Below are 21,446 nucleotides of genomic sequence, written 5' to 3'. Positions count from 1 at the left end.
GAGGAGGAGGAGGGAGGAGGAGGAAGATGACGAGGAGGCTGCTGGGGCGTACGCCCCAGTTGACTGCACGCCAGGCGGACTTGGCACGAGGCATCACAGACACGTCACAGAGACGTCACAGACACGTCACAGAGACGTCACAGGCGACGTCACAGAGGCGACGGCGCTCCGAGGAGGCTGCGGCAGAGTTCGGCGACGGGCATCCAGCGGGGGGCGGGGGGGGGGGGGCGGAGTCTCAAGTCCAAGATCGGCAGAGTAAATCATCAGCGAGAAGAGAGGCAGAGGGAGACGGAGAGAAAGAGAGAGGCAGAGACAGAGAGAGATGCAGAGACATAGAGACAGAGAAATACAGACGGAGAGAAAGAGAGACAGACAGACAGAGAGAAAGAGAGAGGCAGAGACAGAGACAGAGAAATACAGAGGGAGAGAAAGAGAGACAGACAGACAGAGAGACAGAGAGGGACAGAGACACAGAGAGAGAGAAAAGAGAGATACCAGCGCTGCTGGTGGTGGTGGTGGTGGCGACTTTCTCCGTCTGTTTCCACACGACCGCCTTTGACACCGGATCTGGCGAATACAGATCAAGGTCGCGCGAAGATCTCTTTGAGGTGTGTGTCTGTGTGTGTCTAGGTGTGTGTGTCTGTGTGTGTGTCTAGGTGTGTGTCTGTGTGTGTGTCTGTGTGTGTGTCTCTGTGTGTGTCTAGGTGTGTGTCTGTGTGTGTGTCTGTGTGCGTGTCTAGGTGTGTGTGTCTAGGTGTGTGTCTGTGTGTGTGTCTGTGTGTGTGTCTAGGTGTGTGTCTAGGTGTGTGTCTCTGTGTGTGTCTAGGTGTGTGTCTAGGTGTGTGTGTCTAGGTGTGTGTCTAGATGTGTGTCTGTGTGTGTCTAGGTGTGTGTCTAGGTGTGTGTCTAGGTGTGTGTCTAGGTCTGTGTCTAGGTGTGTGTCTGTGTGTGTGTCTAGGTGTGTGTGTCTCTGTGTGTGTCTAGGTGTGTGTCTGTGTGTGTGTCTGTGTGTGTGTCTGTCTGTGTGTCTGTGTGTGTCTAGGTGTGTGTCTGTGTGTGTCTAGGTGTGTGTCTAGGTGTGTGTGTCTAGGTGTGTGTGTGTCTAGGTGTGTGTCTAGGTGTGTGTCTAGGTGTGTGTCTAGGTGTTTGTCTGTGTGTGTGTCTGTGTGTGTGTCTAGGTTTGTGTCTAGGTGTGTGTCTAGGTGTGTGTCTGTTTGTGTGTCTAGGTGTGTGTCTAGGTGTGTGTCTAGGTGTGTGTCTGTGTGTGTGTCTAGGTGTGTGTCTGTGTGTGTGTCTGTGTGTGTGTCTAGGTGTGTGTCTAGGTGTGTGTCTAGGTGTGTGTCTGTGTGTGTGTCTGTGTGTGTGTCTAGGTGTGTGTCTGTGTGTGTGTCTGTGTGTGTGTCTAGGTGTGTGTCTAGGGGTGTGTCTAGGTGTGTGTCTGTGTGTGTGTCTAGGTGTGTGTGTCTAGGTGTGTTTCTGGGTGTGTGTCTGTGTGTGTCTAGGGGTGTGTCTAGATGTGTGTCTAGGTGTGTGTCTGTGTGTGTTTCTAGGTGTGTGTCTGTGTGTGTGTCTAGGTGTGTGTCTAGGTGTGTGTCTAGGTGTGTATCTGTGTGTGTCTTTGTGTGAGTTTAGGTGTGTGTCTAGGTGTGTGTTTAGGTGTGTGTCTAGGTGTGTGTCTGTGTGTGTGTCTAGGTGTGTGTCTGTGTGTGTGTCTAGGTGTGTGTCTGTGTGTGTGTCTAGGTGTGTGTCTAGGTGTGTGTCTAGGTGTGTGTCTAGGTGTGTGTCTAGGTGTGTGTCTAGGTGTGTGTCTAGGTGTGTGTCTAGGTGTGTGTCTAGGTGTGTGTCTGTGTGTGTGTCTAGGTGTGTGTCTAGGTGTGTGTCTGTGTGTGTCTAGGTCTGTGTGTGTCTAGGTGTGTGTCTAGGTGTGTGTCTAGGTGTGTGTCTAGGTGTGTGTCTAGGTGTGTGTGTCTAGGTGTGTGTCTAGATGTGTGTCTAGGTGTGTGTCTGTGTGTGTGTCTAGGTGTGTGTCTGTGTGTGTGTCTAGGTGTGTGTCTGTGTGTGTGTCTAGGTGTGTGTCTAGGTGTGTGTCTAGGTGTGTGTCTAGGTGTGTATCTGTGTATGTCTAGGTGTCTGTCTAGGTGTGTGTGTCTAGGTGTGTGTGTATGTCTAGGTGTGTGTCTAGGTGTGTGTCTAGGTGTGTGTCTGTGTGTGTCTAGGGGTGTGTCTAGGTGTGTGTCTAGGTGTGTGTCTGTGTGTGTCTAGATATGTGTCTAGGTGTGTGTAGGTGTGTGTCTGTGTGTGTCTAGGTGTGTGTCTGTGTGTGTGTCTAGGTGTGTGTCTAGGTGTGTGTCTGTGTGTGTGTCTAGGTGTGTGTCTGTGTGTGTGTCTAGGTGTGTGTCTAGGTGTGTGTCTAGGTGTGTGTCTAGGTGTGTGTCTGTGTGTGTGTCTAGGTGTGTGTCTGTGTGTGTGTCTAGGTGTGTGTCTAGGTGTGTGTCTAGGTGTGTGTCTAGGTGTGTGTCTAGTGTGTGTCTAGGTGTGTGTCTAGGTGTGTGTCTAGTGTGTGTGTCTAGGTGTGTGTCTAGGTGTGTGTCTAGGTGTGTGTCTGTGTGTGTGTCTAGGTGTGTGTCTGTGTGTGTCTAGGTGTGTGTCTGTGTGTGTCTAGGTGTGTGTCTAGGTGTGCGTCTAGGTGTGTGTCTAGGTGTGTGTCTAGGTGTATGTCTGCGTGTGTGTATTGGGAGCGGTGGTGCAGCGGTTAGCGCTACGCTGCGCTACGAACCCAGCGACTCGAGTTCGATTTTCGCTCACGGCCAACATCAGTGACGATTTACTGAACAGGTCCTGGGTCTCCCCTAGGTCGACTCAGCCTCAAATAAGTACCTGTTACAGTGTGTAGTAAACATCGCCACTGGGGAGAGACAAAGGCGGCCGGGCGTGGATGCTGGCCACCCCTTCGTGCGCTGTACCGGCCTTCCTAGGTGCTGCCCGCTAACAGCACTTGCCCCCGACAGTCTGTTAGAGGCTATACAGGGGACCTTTGCCTTTGTCTCCCTCTCCTTACTCTCTCTCTCTTGATCATCATCGGCTGTGGTGACGTCTTTCATTAAAACAAACAACAAAGTTGGTTCGGGCGATGACGGCGCCCCAACCTCGTTGAGTTCGTCTCGAGGTTGAGTTGTGGTGGAGGTCATTGACTTCATCATGGAACATCGTCGTCTTCATCAATCACCACCATCGTCTTCATCAATCATCATCCTCCTCATCCTCTTCATCATCATCGTCTTCATCATCCTCATGCTCATCGTCTTCATCAATCATCATCATCATCGTCTTCATCATCATCGTCTTCATCATCATCATCATCGTCTTCATCAATCATCATCTTCATCATTATCGTCTTCATCATCATCATCGTCTTCATCATCATCATCGTCTTCATCATCATCATCGTCTTCATCATCATCGTCTATCATCATCATCATCGTCTTCATCAATCATCATCATCATCGTCTTCATAAATCATCATCATCATCGTCTTCATCAATCATCATCATCATCGTCTTCATCAATCATCATCATGCTCATCGTCTTCATCAATCATCATCATGCTCATCGTCTTCATCAATCATCATCGTCGTCGTCCGCATCACCGTCTGTATGTATGTTTGTATGTTGAACTTCTTTCGCACTCTACGTAGTCAATCATGCTAATCGGAGATATTGTGGGCGCGCCGCGGTAGGCTAGGAGATGTTGACGACCTCGCCTGATATGCATGAGGTCGTGGATTCGATACCGATCCTGACGCCTGCTGTGTGTTTAGAGTCTGCATGTCTCTCTCTCATCATCATCACAGTGTCTAGGGGATGTTAACCACATACTCTTTGGTGTTTTCGGTAAAGTCACGTAGGTGAAAACAAATAAATAAAAATAAAACAACTAAATTCAATAACGACGTTCGGAAGCAACACAAGCATGCGTCATCAGGTGTGACTGCTCCAGCAAAATTACTGTAGCGTCTGAAGAGAGATTTTTAGAGACACGTGTTTATATAGGGGGCTGGGGGGGGAGGGGCCAAGGGGTCGGGGGGGGGCATGTGGCAGGCCGTGTGGCGTCGCGGGCGGTTGGGCAGGGGATTAGCTGAGTTAAGCCGATAGATAAACATCTTTTTTCTTTGTGATGCCAGGGTATGGGAGGGTGAGTGTGAGTATTATGACTGTACGACTAAAGTTTTAATTTAGTTGTTTTATTTGTATTTTATTTTGTTTTCATCTACGTGACTGTACCGGAAAAAAACAAAGAGTATGGATCCTTGCAGTCACCAAAACTTCAAATCTAGATGTTAACTACCTCGCCTGGTATACAGGAGGGCGTGGGTTCGATCTCGACCCTGACGCCTGCTGCTGTATATTTTGAGTTTGCGTCTCTCTCATCATCATCATCATCACAATGGCTAGGATATGTTAACTACCTCGCCTGGTATACAGGAGATTGTGGGTTCGATCCTGACCCTGACGCCTGCTGCTGTATATTTGTAGTTTGTGTCTCTCTCTCATCATCATCATCACGGTGGCTAGGAGATGTCAACTACCTCGCCTGGTCTACAGGTGGTCGTGGGTTCTACCCCGACCCTGACGCCTGCTGCTGCTGCTACTGCTGCTGCTGCTACTGCTGCTGCTACCGCTGCTACTGCTGCTGCTGCTCCTGCTGCTGCTGCTACTGCTGCTACTACTGCTGCTGCTGCTGCTCCTGCTGCTGCTACTGCTGCTACTGCTGCTGCTACTGCTGCTATTGCTGCTGCTGCTCCTGCTGCTACTGTTGCTGCTACTGCTGCTGCTACTGCTGCTCCTGCTCCTGCTGCTCCTACTGCTACTGCTGCTGCTACTGCTGCTCCTGCTGCTGCTGCTGCTCCTACTGCTACTGCTGCTCCTGCTGCTGGTGCTGCTCCTACTGCTACTGCTGCTGCTACTGCTGCTACTGCTGCTACTGCTGCTGCTGCTGCTCCTGCTACTGCTCCTGCTGCTGCTACTGCTGCTGCTACTGCTGCTACTGCTGCTACTGCTGCTGCTGCTACTGCTGCTACTGCTGCTCCTACTGCTACTGCTGCTCCTGCTGCTGCTGCTACTGCTGCTCCTGCTACTGCTCCTGCTGCTGCTGCTACTGCTGCTACTGCTGCTACTATTGCTGCTGCTGCTACTGCTGCTGCTACTACTGCTGCTGCTGCTACTGCTGCTGCATGTTTGGAGACTCGGGCTTGTTCGGAGACGCCTGCGGCGCCCCTCGGAACCATTTAAGCCTTTGGCGAGGAAAGTTACAAAAAAGATTGCACACGAACGACGCATTCACGCAAGCACCCGATGTTCCATTTAGAAGTTTTAAAATTAATGTTTTAAATTAGATACTTTAATTTCTTCATTAAAAGCTTATTTAATTTTACATCGGGAAAACTTAATTGAAAAGGACATTTCGTGTGAATTTTCTCTCGTCGTTAAGTAGATGGCCTTGCTGGGGGTTCGGTTCGATGCGGACTTTCACCTGGTTGGCATTGCGGGATCGAGATAAGGCGACGTAGATCTGCTGGCCGTGCGAGAAGACCGCCGTCTGCAGATCGATTCCAACGTAATCGAACGTCTGTCCCTGCGCCTCCGTCATTCATGCAGGGGGCGCGTAGGTTTGCAGCGCCCCCTGCATGAAAACGACGGGAAGTGCAGCGTTCATCACAGATAGATAAAGTTGTGCGCTTATATAAGAGTATTTATATTGTATTTTATTATATTATGTATTATGTGATAGCGTGTACGGGGATAATAGGAAATTGTCGTTGTAGCAAAACATCGCAAAACAAATGGCAAAGTCGTGTCGGTAGGGGCCTTGTCGGTTCTGCGAATCAACACCGAATCGCCTCGTTCTCTCATCATAGATAGATAAAGTTGCGCGCTTATATTTGGAGATTGCGTCTCTCTTGCTCTCTCTCTCCATGGTCGCTTGGATTGTTCTCAAGTTCCTCCAGTTATTGTATCCACATGTAGAATCAACGCTTGTTGATAATATTTGGCTGCTATAGATTTCCACGTGATGATGATGATAAGCCCCCAATTCGTTGAGCTATCATATGTGGCCAAGTTGCTTCTGAAAAAGAATTACAAAGCTCAGTGGAGCCTTGCCTGGCAAAATTAAAAATAGCTTAGTTTAGTTTTTGTACATCTTCACAATAGCATCACGTGTGTCATCATTATCGTCAGTATCGCCGGTGTAATCATCGCTATCTTCATCTGTGTAATCATTGGTATCATCATTACTGTATAAGCATCATCTGTGTGATCATCAGTAGCATCATCCGTATCATCATAATCAGCATCTGTATAATCAGTAGTAGCATAAGAATATTTAATAATCTGTATCTTCTTCATCGTCATCATCATCTGTATAATCAGTATCGTCAGCTCTAACACATTCCTGCGGAGGGAGCTGGTAGGAACGTTGGGTTGCTCGGTCAATGGCCTGCAGGGTCAACAGCGGCGTGGTGTATTCCGCAATATGCCCGACTGTGAGGGCGGGCACAAGCCGGCGTGAGTAGGTTAAACGTTGAGTTGTATAAGGGCACCACGGGGTGACCAGCCCCTCCCCACCCAGCCCCACCCCTCCCACCCCCACCCAGCCCCACCCAGCCCCTCCCCACCCTCCCCTCTCCACCCAGCCCCACCCCTCCAATTTTTGGATGCACGACGGACGGACGAACACAATAATCCCCTGCGGGCTGGTGTAACCAGGAGGTTCCTACCAATTAAAGTATCTATTAGTCTGCCATCACGATCCCTCCCACCACTCTCCTCTCTCATCTCTCCGCCGTCTCTATATTTCTCCCACCTCTCCCCTTCATCTCCTGTTTCTCGCTGTCCCATCTCTCTCCCCTCCCTCTCTCTCCCATCTATCAGTCTCCAATCATTATTTATCCCTCACTCATCTCTCTCCCCATCTCGTTCTCCCCCTCCCCCCGTCTCGTTCTCGCCACTCTCTCTCTGGCTGTCCCATCTCTCCCTCCCTCTCTCTCCCATCTCTCCCCCCCCCCCCTCTCTCTTTATACCCACCCCCTCCTCGCTCTCCGTAAGATCAGAGGAAACAAGAAGATGCTCGGTGTAGTCGGCACTTTGCTTCATTCATCATTTCGTTTTTTTATGCTTTGCTTTATGTAACCTCCCCCCTCCTCTTTTAAATGAAATATTTCACAAAACATTTCACGCTCTGCTCTCCTTACCCCCCTCTCTCTCTACCCCCTCTCCTCGAGAGGATATTAAGTAATCTGCCCGTATATGGTTTGATTTCAAACTAAACGGTAGAGATGATCTCATCTGGTGTCTGACGTAAGCAATGAATGTTACATCATCCAAACAAAGCCCCATACATGGTGGTGGTCCCCATGCTCACTGGGTGACCGGTGAGGGCGCAGCCCCGCAATTGCTGGGCCCACGCCACTGCTGTCAGAAGGAAGAGGGCAGCTCCGGAGAGACCCTGTGGAGAGGAGTTTCGCCCAACGTTGCCCGGATGTAAAACTAAGATTTTTAAATGTATGTTTTACCAGTTGTAAGGCCCTACTGAGCTGTGTAGCTGTTCTTCAGAAGATACACAGGCTAGATCACAAAGTATTGCAGCTCAACAAAGTGGGCTTACCATCATCATGACCACCACCACGTGGGAATTTATAGCAGCAGCAGCAGCCAAAATACTCTAGACGCAGTGACGTTGACTCGAGATGCGGAGGGGGAAAACCGGAGGACCCGGAGAAAAATCCACGCGGCCACGGGGATAGAGAGAGACGCAGACTCCAAATATACAGCAGCAGGCGTCAGGGTCGGGATCGAACCCACGATCTCCTGTGTACCAGGCGAGGTAGTTAACATCTCCTAGCCACCGTGATGATGAGAGAGAGAGACGCAGACTCCAAATATACAGCAGCAGGCGTCAGGGTCGGGATCGAACCCACGACCTCCTGTATACCAGGCGAGGTAGTTAACATCTCCTAGCCACCGTGATGATGATGAGAGAGAGAGACGCAGACTCCAAATATACAGCAGCAGGCGTCAGGGTCGGGATCGAACCCACGACCTCCTGTATACCAGGCGAGGTAGTCAACATCTCCTAGCCACCGTAACCTCTTGGAAGAGATTATCCGCACTTTACCTCAGCGCATACACCGTATAGCAAACCAATAGCACCACATTTCACATGCAAATGTATGTAGTGTGTTTTATACAGAGGCTCACACAATGTAGTTGGAGGCAATACTTTTAATAAACACAACCCTTACAACTCGGGTTCTATAGCTAGCTGTCTATCTGTTCGCTATGTACGTGCGCGTTAGTGTAGCGAACGGGCCAGCCGGCACGCAGCTGCCTGACACACGATGTCAGGCGACACTCAACCCACGAACGAGGAGCGACGAGCGAAGACGAAGAGACGCGGGACTCCAGGCCGATCCCCACAACGGACCCCGATCCCAGTCAGGGCTCCCCCTTCATTCCCTGGACGTGGGCTCGCCCCTCCCCCCGCCCCCTGATGCATCAAGTTCGGAGCCCCCGGCTCCCAGTCACGTGTCCCGGGCTCCCAGTCACGTGTCCCCGGCTCCCAGTCACGTGTCCCTCCATTACCCGGCGCTCAGCAGCACGTGTGAAATCGCGGCTGGCGCTGACTATAGAGAGACAACATTTCATGTCACTACAGATATGTAGTGATGTGTAGTGATGTGTAGTGGTGTGTAGTGATGTGTAGTGATGTGTAGTGACATCGGGGATGTCACTGTGTGATGTTCCTACGTCGCGGGCAGCACTGGGTGGGTTGCTGCGTGAGGCCGGCTCTAGCGCGGCGTGCGACGCGCCGTCATCGCGTGCACCCCGTAGGCGGGTGTCGTGCCGGCCCTAGTGGGGCTTGGTGAGCGCTGGGAAAGCGCGGGCACCACGCACGGCGTGCGGTGCGGGCTCCCACCGGGGGAGCGGGAGAGTGTCAGCCAGAGGTGGGACAAAGTCATTGTTATGCAAGTCCAAGTCGAGTCTGAAGTCATCAAATTCATGACTCGAGTCTGACTCGAGTCCAAGTCACATGACTCGAGTCCACACCTCTGGTGTCAGCCCAGGGGCAGGGCTGCCCCGGGCCATGGCACTCTGGTCGACCCCGTAGACACGTGATCTGGAGTGTCCACAGAGAAGGCCCCAGGTGGGGGGGGGGGGGGCTAGGGGTTGATCACGTGTCCAGGGAGAGCTCTGGAGGGGGATCGAGAGGAAGCTGGAAGGCTCGAGAAGGTGGGCGGGGCCGAGGGCGGAGTAGCCCCGACCAGGAGGATAAAAGGCGGGTCCCTGAGAGGGACGGGGTCGCCGCATTCTACAAGTTGAAGCTCCACGTCCACCAGCTGCAGCTCCACGTCTACAAGCTGCAGCTCCACGTCCACCAGCTGCAGCTCCACGTCTACCAGCTGAAGCTCCACGTCCACCAGCTGCAGCTCCACGTCTACAAGCTGGAAGCTCCACGTCTACAAGTTGCAGCTCCACGTCTACAAGCTGGAAGCTCCACGTCCACCAGCTGCAGCTCAACACCTACAAGCTGGAAGCTCCACGTCTACAAGCTGGAAGCTCCACGTCCTACGAGGCATCAACACGTGGTGGGGGACCCGAGTGAGGGTCTGACCCTTCGTAGCTGTAACCCCTCAGTATGGCGTAGTTAGCTGGGTGGTCACCACCCTGGGCTGTATCTGGTGAAGGGGCAGTTTCCCCTTTGTGTGAACGGGTTGATGTTACAATAAAAGTGTTGCCTCTAAAGTTGGACTCACTACAGATAGAGACTTCAATAAGTAACTTCTCCATTCAGCCAATAGAGACACCCATAACTACACCTCCCCCCTTCTCTCTCTTTCCTCTCTCCCTTTTAGGTGAAGTATGGCAAGACGCCCGGCTGGCCTGGTGATGACGATGCTGCTGATGATGCTGATGATTGTGAACCAGACGGGAGACTCAGCAGCCATTCCTGGAGCTGAGCGGTAACGTGCGAACACAACAAAGATAAAGATCCCCCGTGTAGCCTCAACAGACTATTGGGGCAAGTGCTATTAGCGAGAATCAGTACCTATGAAAGCCAGACAAAGATCCCCCCGTGTAGCCTGAACAAACTGTTGGGGTAAGTGCTGCTAGCGAGGAGCAGCACCTATGAAGGGCGGCACTGCAACACACGGAGGTGGGCGGCACTGCAACACACGGAGGTGGGTGGCCAACACTACGCCCGGCCGCCTTTGTCTCCCCAGTGGCGACGTTTTACACACCGCACAGGGTACTTATTCGAGGCTGAGTCGACCTATGGGAGGTCCAAAACCGGTTCAGATATTCGTCACTGATGTTGGCCGTGAACGGGAATTTAACTCGTGTCACTGGATTCTAAGCGCAGCGCGCTAACCATTGCGCCACCCCTCCCACGAACACACAAAGACAACGATCCCCGTATAGCCTTAGATAGAATGTTTGGGGCAAGTGCTGTTAGCGAGCACCTCCGCGCCGGAGCACGGCACGGCACACGAGGGGGGATGGGTGGCCATCACCACGCCCGGCCGCCTTTGTCTCCCCAGTGGCGATGTTTGCACACAACACCTGGTACTCAATTGAGGCTGAGTCGACCTAGGGGAGGCGCAAGACTGGTTCAGATAATCGTCACCGGTGTTGGTGGCCGTGAGTGGGAATCGAACTTCTGGTCGCCGGGTTCGTAGTGCAGCGTGGCGCTCACAAAGATCGCCCGTGGGGCCTCCACCGGACTGCTGGGGCAAGCGCTGGGAGCGAGTGACGCTCGCGAAGTTCTCAGTGTTTGCGCCATTCGTCATTGTCACGAGCATGCAGGCCATTGTGTGCCGGCATTGAGGTCCCAAATTTGTCATCATTGTGGGGTTTTTTTTTTAAATGACACCGACATTTCACTCAGTTGGGGATTGTGCCACACGCAGGGCAGCATTTCAAGGCCGCCCTCAGTCACTCTGGTGAACGGGACTCGACCCTGCTCTCTTGAATTCTCACAACCGGTTAAACAAAATAAACGTTAACTCATTCAATCATCGCCGCACTCAATCATTTACCCACCCAGCCACTCATTCACTCACCCACCATCTCACTCAACTCATTCACCGAACCACCCACCGTTTATCTCGCCCACTAACTCATCCACCCACAAACTCATTCTCCCACCGACCATATTTCTCACCCACTTACTCACCACCTACCCACTCATTCACTCCCCCACCATCTCACTCACCCACCATCTCGCTCAACTCATTCACCCAACACCATCTCACCCACCCACCCACTCATTCAGTCGCCCACCATCTCACTCAGCCATTGACTCACTCACCCACCATCTCTCTCACCCACCATCTCTCTCACCCACCCATTCATTCACTCACCCACCATCTCTCTCACCCACTAACTCACCCACCCACTCTGTCTACCACCCACTCATTCACCCACCATCTCACTCAGCCACCATCTCACTCACCCACTAACTCACCCACCCACCCACTCATTCACTCACCCACCATCTCTATCACCCACCCACTCATTCACCCACCCACCATCTCACTCAGCCATCATCTCACTCACCCACTAACTCACCCACCAACCCACGCATTCACTAACCCACCATCTCTATCACCCACCCACTCATTCACCCACCCACCATCTCACTCACTCACCCACTAACTCACCCACCAACCCACGCATTCACTAACCCACCATCTCTATCACCCACCCACTAACTCACCCACCCACCATCTCACTCACTCACCCACTAACTCACCCACCCACCCATTCATTCACTCACTCTTGCATGTGAGACGATCCTGGTACCTTGATTTCTCTCCCACGCATCTGTGTGCGACTGTTGTTGTGGTTGTTGTTGATGTTTTCTTGTGGTTGTTGATGTTTTCTCGTGGTTGTTGTTGATGTATATTTGTGGTTGTGGTTGAGGTTGTTGTGGTTGATGTTGTGGTTGTTGTTGTTGTTCAGGCCAGTGGTTGATGTGGTTGTTGTGGTTGATGTTGTGGTTGTTGTTGTTGTTCAGGCCACAGAGACACGTGGACGGGATGTTCACGAGCGAGCTGAGCCGCCTGCAGAGCGCTCGACTCGTCCAGAGATACGCGATGGACATCATGAGGATGAGACCCGAGTGAGACTCCCCTCCCTGGTCAAGGCTCACACACTCACACACACACACAGCTCACACACTCACACACTCACTCACACACTCACTCACTCACAGCTCACACACTTACTCACTCACACACACACTCACTCACACACTCACACACACACTCACTCACAGCTCACACACTCACTCACTCACACTCACTCACTCACACTCACTCACACACTCACACACTCACTCACACACTCACTCACACACTCACACACACTCACTCACAGCTCACACACTCACTCACACTCACTCACTCACACTCACTCACACACTCACAGCTCACACACACTCACTCACACACTCACACACTCTCACACACACTCACTCACACTCACACACTCACACACTCACTCACACACTCACTCACTCACACACTCACACACTCACTCACTCACACACTCTCACACACACTCACACACTCACTCACACTCACACACTCACTCACACACTCACAGCTCACACACACTCTACTAACACACTCACACTCACTCACACACACACTCACAGCTCACTCACTCACTCACACTCACAGCTCACACACACTCTACTAACACACTCACACTCACTCATAGCTCACACACTCACTAACACACTCACTCACACACTCACACACACTCACTCACACACTCACACACACACACTCACTCACACTCACTCACTCACACACTCACTCACAGCTCACACACACTCTACTAACACACTCACACTCACTCACACACACACTCACTCACTCACACTCACTCACACACGCACAGCTCACACACTCACTCACACTCACTCTACTAACACTCACACACTCACAGCTCACACACACACTCACACGCACAGCTCACACACTCACTCACACACTCACAGCTCACACACACTCTACTAACACACTCACACTCACTCACACACACACTCACTCACACACGCACAGCTCACACACTCACTCACACTCACTCACACACACTCTACTAACACACTCACACACTCACTCACTCACAAACTCACACACTCACACACTCACTCACACTCTCACACACTCACACACTCACAGCTCACACACACTCTACTAACACACTCACACTCACTCACTCACACACACACTCACTCACACTCACTCACTCACTCACACACACTCACTCACACACTCACTCACACACTCACACTCACACACTCACTCACACACTCACAGCTCACACACTCACAGCTCACACACTCACAGCTCACACACTCACTCACACACTCTCACACTCACTCACTCACACACTCACACAACTCACACACTCACACAACTCACACACTCACTCACACACTCACACACACACTCACAGCTCACACACTCTACTAACACACTCACACACACTCACTCACACACTCACACAACTCACACACTCACTCACACTCACTCACACACTCACACACACTCACTCACACACACTCTACTAACACACTCACACACTCACTCACACACTTACACACTCATAGCTCACACTCACTCACACACTCACAGCTCACACACTCACTCACACAACTCACACACTCACTCACACACACACTCACTCACACACTCACAGCTCACACACACTCTACTAACACACTCACACACACTCACTCACACTCACTCACACACGCACAGCTCACACACTCACTCACACTCACTCACTCTACTAATACACTCACACACTCACAGCTCACACACTCACTCACTCACACTCACTCACACACTCATAGCTCACACACTCTACTAATACACTCACACACTCACAGCTCACACTCACACATTTACACACTCACACACTCACTCACACACTCACAGCTCACACACTCACTCACACACTTACACACTCACAGCACACACACTCACACGCTCACACACTCAAAGCTCACACACTCACTCACACACTCACTCACTCACACACTCACTCACACTCACACACACACTCACAGCTCACTCACACATTCAATCACACACTCACAGCTCACTCACACTCACTCACACACACACACTCACTCGCTCACTCACAACTCACACAGCTCACTCACACACTCACTCACTCACACACTCACAGCTCACTCACACTCACTCACACACTCACATGCTCACACACACACTCACACACTCACACACTTACACACTCACACACACACTCACAGCTCACACACTCACACACTCACTTACACACTCACACACAAACACTCACACACACACTTGAAGTACCGGTGAGGACGCTTGACGCCGAGGTTGAGGCACACGTATATTTATTCACAATACGACAGTGGGCATATACACACTCGAGGGGGTATCGGCCCCCTCACCCGTATAACTCGGGATACACCCCTAGCTAACTCTGTCCTAGCCCCGAATCCTCCACTAATGGGCTAGGGGAGGCTAACTGGCCCGACACTGGTAAGTCGGGCCCGGTACCCGGAGTTCCAGACCAGCTCTTACAAGAGCACCGGCTCTGGCTTTCGGGACCACGCCGCTGGCTCAGTCCTGTCCGGCCCTGAAAAGGACATCGAACCAGGGGAGTCCAGGGCTCTATCTAAGACGTCTTCAGTCTTCTTCCCTTAGCTTAAACATAACTAACTTGAGCCCTTTGAACATCCCCTTTTATACCCAACCCCTCCCTGAGGGGTGGGGCCCCGGGGGATCATAACGTTCGAACCAGCCCCCCCCAGGGTGTCTGGCTCGGACGTCGTAGAGGGCACCTCCTCGTGCACTTACGTAGCCCCGCCCACTGTGTTTGTTTTCCATAGGCTGCCATGCATAACGGACCCTCTCTTTAACACCCCTACACACTCACTCACACACACACTAACTCACACACTCACACACACACTCACAGCTCACACACTCACTCACACACACTCACACACACTCACAGCTCACACACACACACATTCACTCACTCACACACACTCTACTAACACACTCACACGGTCATACACTCACACACTCACTCACTCACATCTCACACACTCACACTCACATCTCACACACTCACACACTCATATCTCACACACTCACAGCTCACACATTCACAGCTCACACACTCACACACTCACAGCTCACACACACACACTCACAGCTCACTCACTCACACACTCACTCACACGCTCACACACACACACACTCCCAGCTCACACACTTACACATTCACACACTCACACAACAACAACAACCGTCATTCGCCACTAAGTGGCGGTGACGTCACCACGATGCTTGTGCCAGGCCAAGTGCACCTTGAGGCCACGTGAAGTGTCGAACGCCCGCTGGCAGGAGGTCACGGGGCAGACCCAGCAGGTGCCACGGGTCGACTGACTGAGATGACTGGTTGATGCACCACCTGTGCCCCCTACTGTGCCAACTTGCTGTGCTTTAGCCACCCGGCGCTCCGCTCGTTGTTGTGAGCCTCGCTCCTCCGCCCTCCATTGTTGTTGGAGGGCGACTGCCTCCAACTGCCCAGTAGCGTCCTTCACGAACCTCCTCCACTGAGGCCGATCTTGACACCGCTGGTACCAGTCATCGGCAAGTCCACTCAACTCCACGTCCTCCTGTACCACATTACTCCATCTTTTTCTCTAGCCCGTGCCGCGCCCGTTTAGCCCCCTCAATCCGGCCAAACAAAAGCTGTTTAGGCATGCGGTGGCTGGGCATGCGGGCTACATGACCCAGCCAACGCAGCCTTGCCTGCCGGAGGAGCTCACCGATGGGACTTTGCCCAGATCTTTCAAGGATCTGTGAGCTCTTCACACAATCCAGCCTGGTCAAACCCATGATGGATCTTAGGCAGGCCAGCCTAAATGTTTCCAACCGGCGAACATGCTCCATTAGGCGGGTCCACATTTCGCAAGCGTAGAGAAGGGAGGGAATGACCGTGGCCGAGAAGACCTGAAGCTTCGTGCGGCGAGATAGACCAGGTAGCTTCCACACAGCGTTACACAACCGATGAAAAGATATTGCCGCTCGACTGATTCGGAGTGAGACCTCTGCTGATAAACTGGAGCCGGTCATAAGCACACTGCCCAGGTATGGGAAACTCTCCACTCTCTCCACAACTGCCCCATCACCGATTGGGAGTTGTGGGGGTGGAGTGTCCGATGGTACAAAATACCCAGGCAGGTGCTTAATTTGGTAGGGCTGATGATAAGGCCCCACCTCTTATTGGCACGCTCCAGTCTCAGCAGCAGCGTCTCCAACTCCTCTTCTGAATGAGCAGCTATTACCAAATCATCGGCATACATAACGTGGTTGACCAATAGGGAGCCATCCCTTGATCACACCCGGGCGTCGATCAGCCTCCCATTATATCTGTACCAAATGGAAATTCCCCCAGTACAGCTATTGAAGGCTTCACGAACTACGCAGTCGAAAGAGATGTAAAATAATGTGGGAGCCAGAGGACATCCCTGTCGCACCCCAAGGTGTACAGGGAAAGGCTCCGACTCCCGGCCACGTAGTTTTACCCGGGCCCGCTCACCATCATGAAGGTCCTTAATGATCGTGAGCAGAGGGTCAGGGACTCCGAAAGCACGAAGAACAACCCAGAGCCTAGGCCTACTGATGGTATCATAGGCCTTGACCAGGTCAATAAAGCAGAGATGTAGGTCTTGTTGGAATTCCCTACACCTCTGCTGTAGCAGACGGACAGAAAATATGGCATCTGTGCAGGACCGCCCTTTCCTGAAACCGCATTCGGGTTCCGCAAGCCTCTCCTCAGCGTGCCTAGCAAGGCGATGTTGAATAATCCTTGCCAGGATCTTTCCCGGCACACTGAGGAGTGAGATGCCCCTGTAGTTGTTACAGTCTGTGCGGTCCCCCTTCTTAAAGAGGGGGACCACCAGGGCATCCTTCCAATCCTGCGGTACCCCTCCAGTGGTCCAGACTGTTGTTATGATGTAATATAGGGCAGTCTGTGCACAAACGCCACCCTCCCTCAGCATTTCGCTTGGGAGATCATCTCTGCCCGGTGCCTTTCCTGGTCTCAGACTCCGGATCGCCTTCAGTACTTCCTCAACAGATGGCACCTCAGCCAGTCACTCACAGGGGGTGACCTCTTCTAATATTTCAGGCACCGCAGCCTCAGCAGGGTTATCCCCACTTTGTGCCATGATGTTTTCCTGGCTGAGAGATTTTCCCTCCCCCAGGACCTCACAGAAATGCTCAGCAAATCTGCAAACCTGTTCCTGGGGGTCGGAGATTGGATCACCGTTTTTTCCCCTAATGATGGTAATAGGTGTGGCGCTGCAGGTTACTTTTTTGATGGAGTTAAATAGTGATTTGTGATCGCTGGCCACTGAGGCAGACTCCATCTCTTTAGCAACCCGCGACCACCACCCATCCTTGTAGCGCCTTACGGCTCTCCGAACCTCTGAGCGACGGCTGCGGTAAACCTCCTCATTCTCTGACGTGGAATGCTGTAGCCGATGAGAGTGGGCTTGTCGCTTTTTCTCAATAAACCTGAACACCTCCTCTGTCAGCAAGGGTTTCTGGGGAGGTCTGGACCGCGTACCCAAAGCAGCCATTGCAGCTGCATGAGTCACAGTCTTAAACCTACCCTCGACATCAGGTGGAGTGGGGGACAATGCCAACCCCAGCTGCAAGCGATGATGAAATTCTCACTTGCAACTTTCATCAGCTAACTGAGACCAGGCCACTTTTGGTTGGAATGGGGTCCTGGGTGTACACCCACCACCGGAGTGGAAGAATGGCAGGCGCATCTTACAGATGACTAGTCGATGGTCAGAGGGCAGATCAGCTCCACGGTAGGTCCTGGTGTCAAGGACATGGGCTCGCATCCGCTGGTCCGTCACTATGTAGTCCAGCAGATGTTCTTGCTTGGACCCGGCATGCATCCATGATGTTGTGTGGATGCGCCGATGCCGGAAGAGCGTGTTGGTAATTACAAGCCCATGGGCTGCTCAAAAATCTAGCAGCCTCCTACCGTTGGTATTGAGCTGATCTGGCCCATGCCTTCCAATCACTCCAGACCAGGTGCCAGCATCATGACCAACTCGGGCATTGAAGTCACCCAACAAGATGACTCTGTCCCGAGTGGCCACTTTAGCCAGCACCTGTGACAGGAGGTCATAGAAGGCATCTGACTCATCGGCTTTGCCTGCATCCCTCCACAGATGTTCTTCTTTGGTGGGGGCATAAGCAACCACGACCACCACTCCTCGCCTCCGGTTGATGGGAAGGCGAGCCCAAAGTATCCTGGGGCCTACAACTTCCCACACCTCACCGCCACGCTCCCACGCCCCCTTCATTCTTTTGTTCAGAAGACGAGCCACACCCTGTTGTTTGGCAGTCTCCTGCCCCGAGTGGAGGACTGTCCACCCCTCATGGTGGCAGGAACCAGAACCGGTCCACCGGACCTCCTGAATGCCACAGAGATCCAGGCGGTACCGGTCCAGCTCCCGACAAAGGAGCCTCTCCTCCGCAGTGAGCGTTCGAACATTCCACGTGGCCATCCGCAATGGTTTTTCGTTGTTTCTGGAGGAGCCCCGAGGGTGAAGATTCAATCTCCTGGCTCCGCCAAATGGGGTTTGGCCAGGAGACGTCATAAAAGCCTGACCTTCCGGGGCCTCCGGCACAAGCTTATTAGTTACAGGTTTATGTTTAATTCGTGGTTTCGTGGTAATTAATTGAAGGTGGAGGGGTTACCAGCCCCTCGCACCCGTCCAGAGCCCCCGTTTAGCCACTGTGGTGGACACAGACGCCATGAGGGGAAAGGCCAATGGGCATTGGCCCTCCCCCCACAGCACTGCCCACGACAGTGTTGCCCGTCCGGCACCGCAAGGAGGTAGGAGGTTGTTTTGCCGCACACACACTCACACACTCACTCACACACTCACATCTCACACACTCACATCTCACACACTCACTCACACACTCACAGCTCACACACTCACATCTCACACTCACAGCTCACACACTCACAGCTCACACACTCACAGCTCACTCACTCACACACTCACTCACACACTCACACACACTCACTCACACACTCACAGCTCACACACTCACATCTCACACACTCACATCTCACACACTCACACACACACTCACACACTCACATCTCACACACTCACACACACACTCACACACTTACATCTCACACTCACACACTCACACACTCACATCTCACACACACTCACACACACTCACAGCTCACACACTCACAGCTCACACACTCAATCACTCGCAGCTCACGCACTCCTCCTCCGTCTCTCTGCTGTGTGTTTTCCTCCACACAGAAAGGGCATGGACGATGATGAGGATGAGGAGGAGCCTCTGGGCCACGCGGCACGAAGAGGGGAAGGGGGGGGCTGGAAGGGTGGGGGCCAGGTGCCCCCACGGACAGACGTGGTACTCAACGATGAGCCCAGCCGAGACGGGTAAGCGGACAAAGATCCCCCGTGTAGCCTTAGGGACCGTCCATAAATGACGTCACGCACTTAGGGAGGGGGGGGGGTCAGGCATTTGTGACGATGTGTGACGAGGGAGGGGGTGGGTTTGAGAAATGTGACGTCACATTGAAAATGCGCAACTTTGAATGTGTTCTCCGACAACATCAGAGTGCAGCGCCACATTAGAGACGCACTACAATGACGAGAGTTTACAGCGATTTGAAGCAGTTTTATATTTTGGGGGGCGGGGGGGGGAAGAGCTTTGTGACGTCATATTTGAGAGGGGGGGGGGGCCTGACTTTTTGTGACGCCGTGTGACGAGGGGGGGGGGGGTCAAAAATCGCGTGACGTCATTTATGGACGGCCCCTTACAAGACTGTAGGGGCGAGTGCTGTTAGCGAGCAGCAGCACCGATGAAGGCCGGAACGCCACACGAGGGGAGGGGGGGGCAGCACCACGCCCGGCCGCCTTTGTCTTCCCGGTAGCGATGTTTACTACACACACCGCACCGGGTACTCATTTGAGGCCGAGTCGACCTAGGGGAAGAGGCCCAGGGACCGGTTCAGAGAATCGTCACCAGTTGTTGCTGACCGTGAGGCGTGAATGGAGCCTCGGTCATGGACGGGTGCTGTGCGCAGCGGCGCGCTAACCACTGCACCACCACTCCACTTAGACCCCCACCGCCCCCCCCCCCCCCCACCGTGTCCCCCCCCACCGTGTCCCCCCCCACCGTGTCCCCCCCCCACCGTGTCCCCCCCACCGTGTCCCCCCCCCCCCCACCGTGTCCCCCCCCACCGTGTCCCCCCCCCCACCGTGTCCCCCCCACCGTGTCCCCCCCCCCACCGTGTCCCCCCCCCCCCACCGTATCCCCCCCCCACCGTGTCCCCCCCCCCCACCGTATCCCCCCCCCCCCACCGTGTCCCCACCCCCACCGTGTCCCCCCCCCACCGTGTCCCCCCCCCCCACCGTCCCCCCCCCCACCGTGTCCCCCCCCCCCACCGTCCCCCCCCCCCACCGTGTCCCCCCCCCCCCACCGTGTCCCCCCCCCCCACCGTCCCCCCCCCCCACCGTGACCCCCCCCCCACCGTGTCCCCCCCCCCCCACCGTGTCCCCCCCCCATCGTGTCCCCCCCCCCCCACCGTGTCCCCCCCCTCCACCGTATCCCCCCCCCCCACCGTGTCCCCCCCCCACCATGTCCCCCCCCCCACCGTGTCCCCCACCGTGTCCCCCCCCCACCATGTCCCCCCCCCCCCACCGTGTCCCCCCCCCCACCGTGTCCCCCCCCCCCACCGTGTCCCCCCCCCCCACCGTGTCCCCCCCCCCACCGTGCCCCCCCCCCACAGGGATTTTGTGGCGGTATTTGCCGACGGCTTGTCCCGCCAGGTGCTCGCCTCGCTCGAGGGGCGCCACGCGGGAGGCGGCGAGCCGCTCCGCGGGGCCCGTGAGGCTGCGGCGCCCGGGGCAGCCTCCCCCGCCGCGCGGGGCCACGTGTAGAGCCCCAAGCAAGAGAAACAGTCACCGCAGCTTCCGCTTGCAACTTAACCACCACCACCAATCACCACCACCAACCACCACCACCACCAACCACCACCAACCACCACCACCAACCACCACCACCAACCACCACCACCAACCACCACCACCAACCACCACAACCACCAACCACCACCACCACCAACCACCACCACCACCAACCACCACAACCAATCACCAATCACCAACCACCACCACCAACCACAACCAAATACCACCACCAACCACCACCAATCACCAACCACCAATCACCAATCACCACCAACCACCAATCACAAACCACCACCAATCACCAACCACCACC

General features: G+C 53.8%; 1 protein-coding gene across 3 annotated transcripts; it reads left to right on the top strand.

Annotated features, from left to right (window-relative positions):
- The first annotated feature begins 334 nt into the window (after positions 1-334).
- Positions 335-21,234, top strand: SCT (secretin). Of its 3 annotated transcripts, none has more exons than XM_061578926.1 (5): positions 335-608; positions 9,912-10,019; positions 12,077-12,181; positions 19,457-19,597; positions 20,953-21,234. In XM_061578926.1, exons 2-5 carry the CDS (start codon positions 9,919-9,921, stop codon positions 21,101-21,103), a joined length of 498 nt encoding a protein of 165 aa, XP_061434910.1. In that variant the 5' UTR covers positions 335-608; positions 9,912-9,918; the 3' UTR covers positions 21,104-21,234. The 3 variants fall into 3 exon arrangements, with proteins under 3 accessions (XP_061434910.1, XP_061434912.1, XP_061434911.1); XM_061578927.1 differs by lacking the exon at positions 335-608 and adding an exon at positions 9,380-9,644; XM_061578928.1 differs by lacking the exon at positions 9,912-10,019.
- Positions 21,235-21,446: the final 212 nt, after the last annotated feature.

This window comes from Lethenteron reissneri, chromosome 68 (genome assembly GCF_015708825.2).
Source record: "Lethenteron reissneri isolate LAM-NWPU_2019-01 chromosome 68, ASM1570882v1, whole genome shotgun sequence".
Taxonomy (NCBI): Eukaryota; Metazoa; Chordata; class Hyperoartia; order Petromyzontiformes; family Petromyzontidae; genus Lethenteron; species Lethenteron reissneri.
This window is presented reverse-complemented; position numbering and strand designations above follow the sequence as displayed.

Excerpts from the sequence above, each read along its gene's own strand:
- SCT (XM_061578926.1), top strand. The coding sequence starts at position 9,919 with ATGGCAAGACGCCCGGCTGGCCTGGTGATGACGATGCTGCTGATGATG. Across the intron at positions 12,182-19,456 it reads ATCATGAGGATGAGACCCGA|AAAGGGCATGGACGATGATG; the intron begins GTGAGACTCCCC and ends TCCTCCACACAG. Across the intron at positions 19,598-20,952 it reads GATGAGCCCAGCCGAGACGG|GGATTTTGTGGCGGTATTTG; the intron begins GTAAGCGGACAA and ends CCCCCCCCACAG.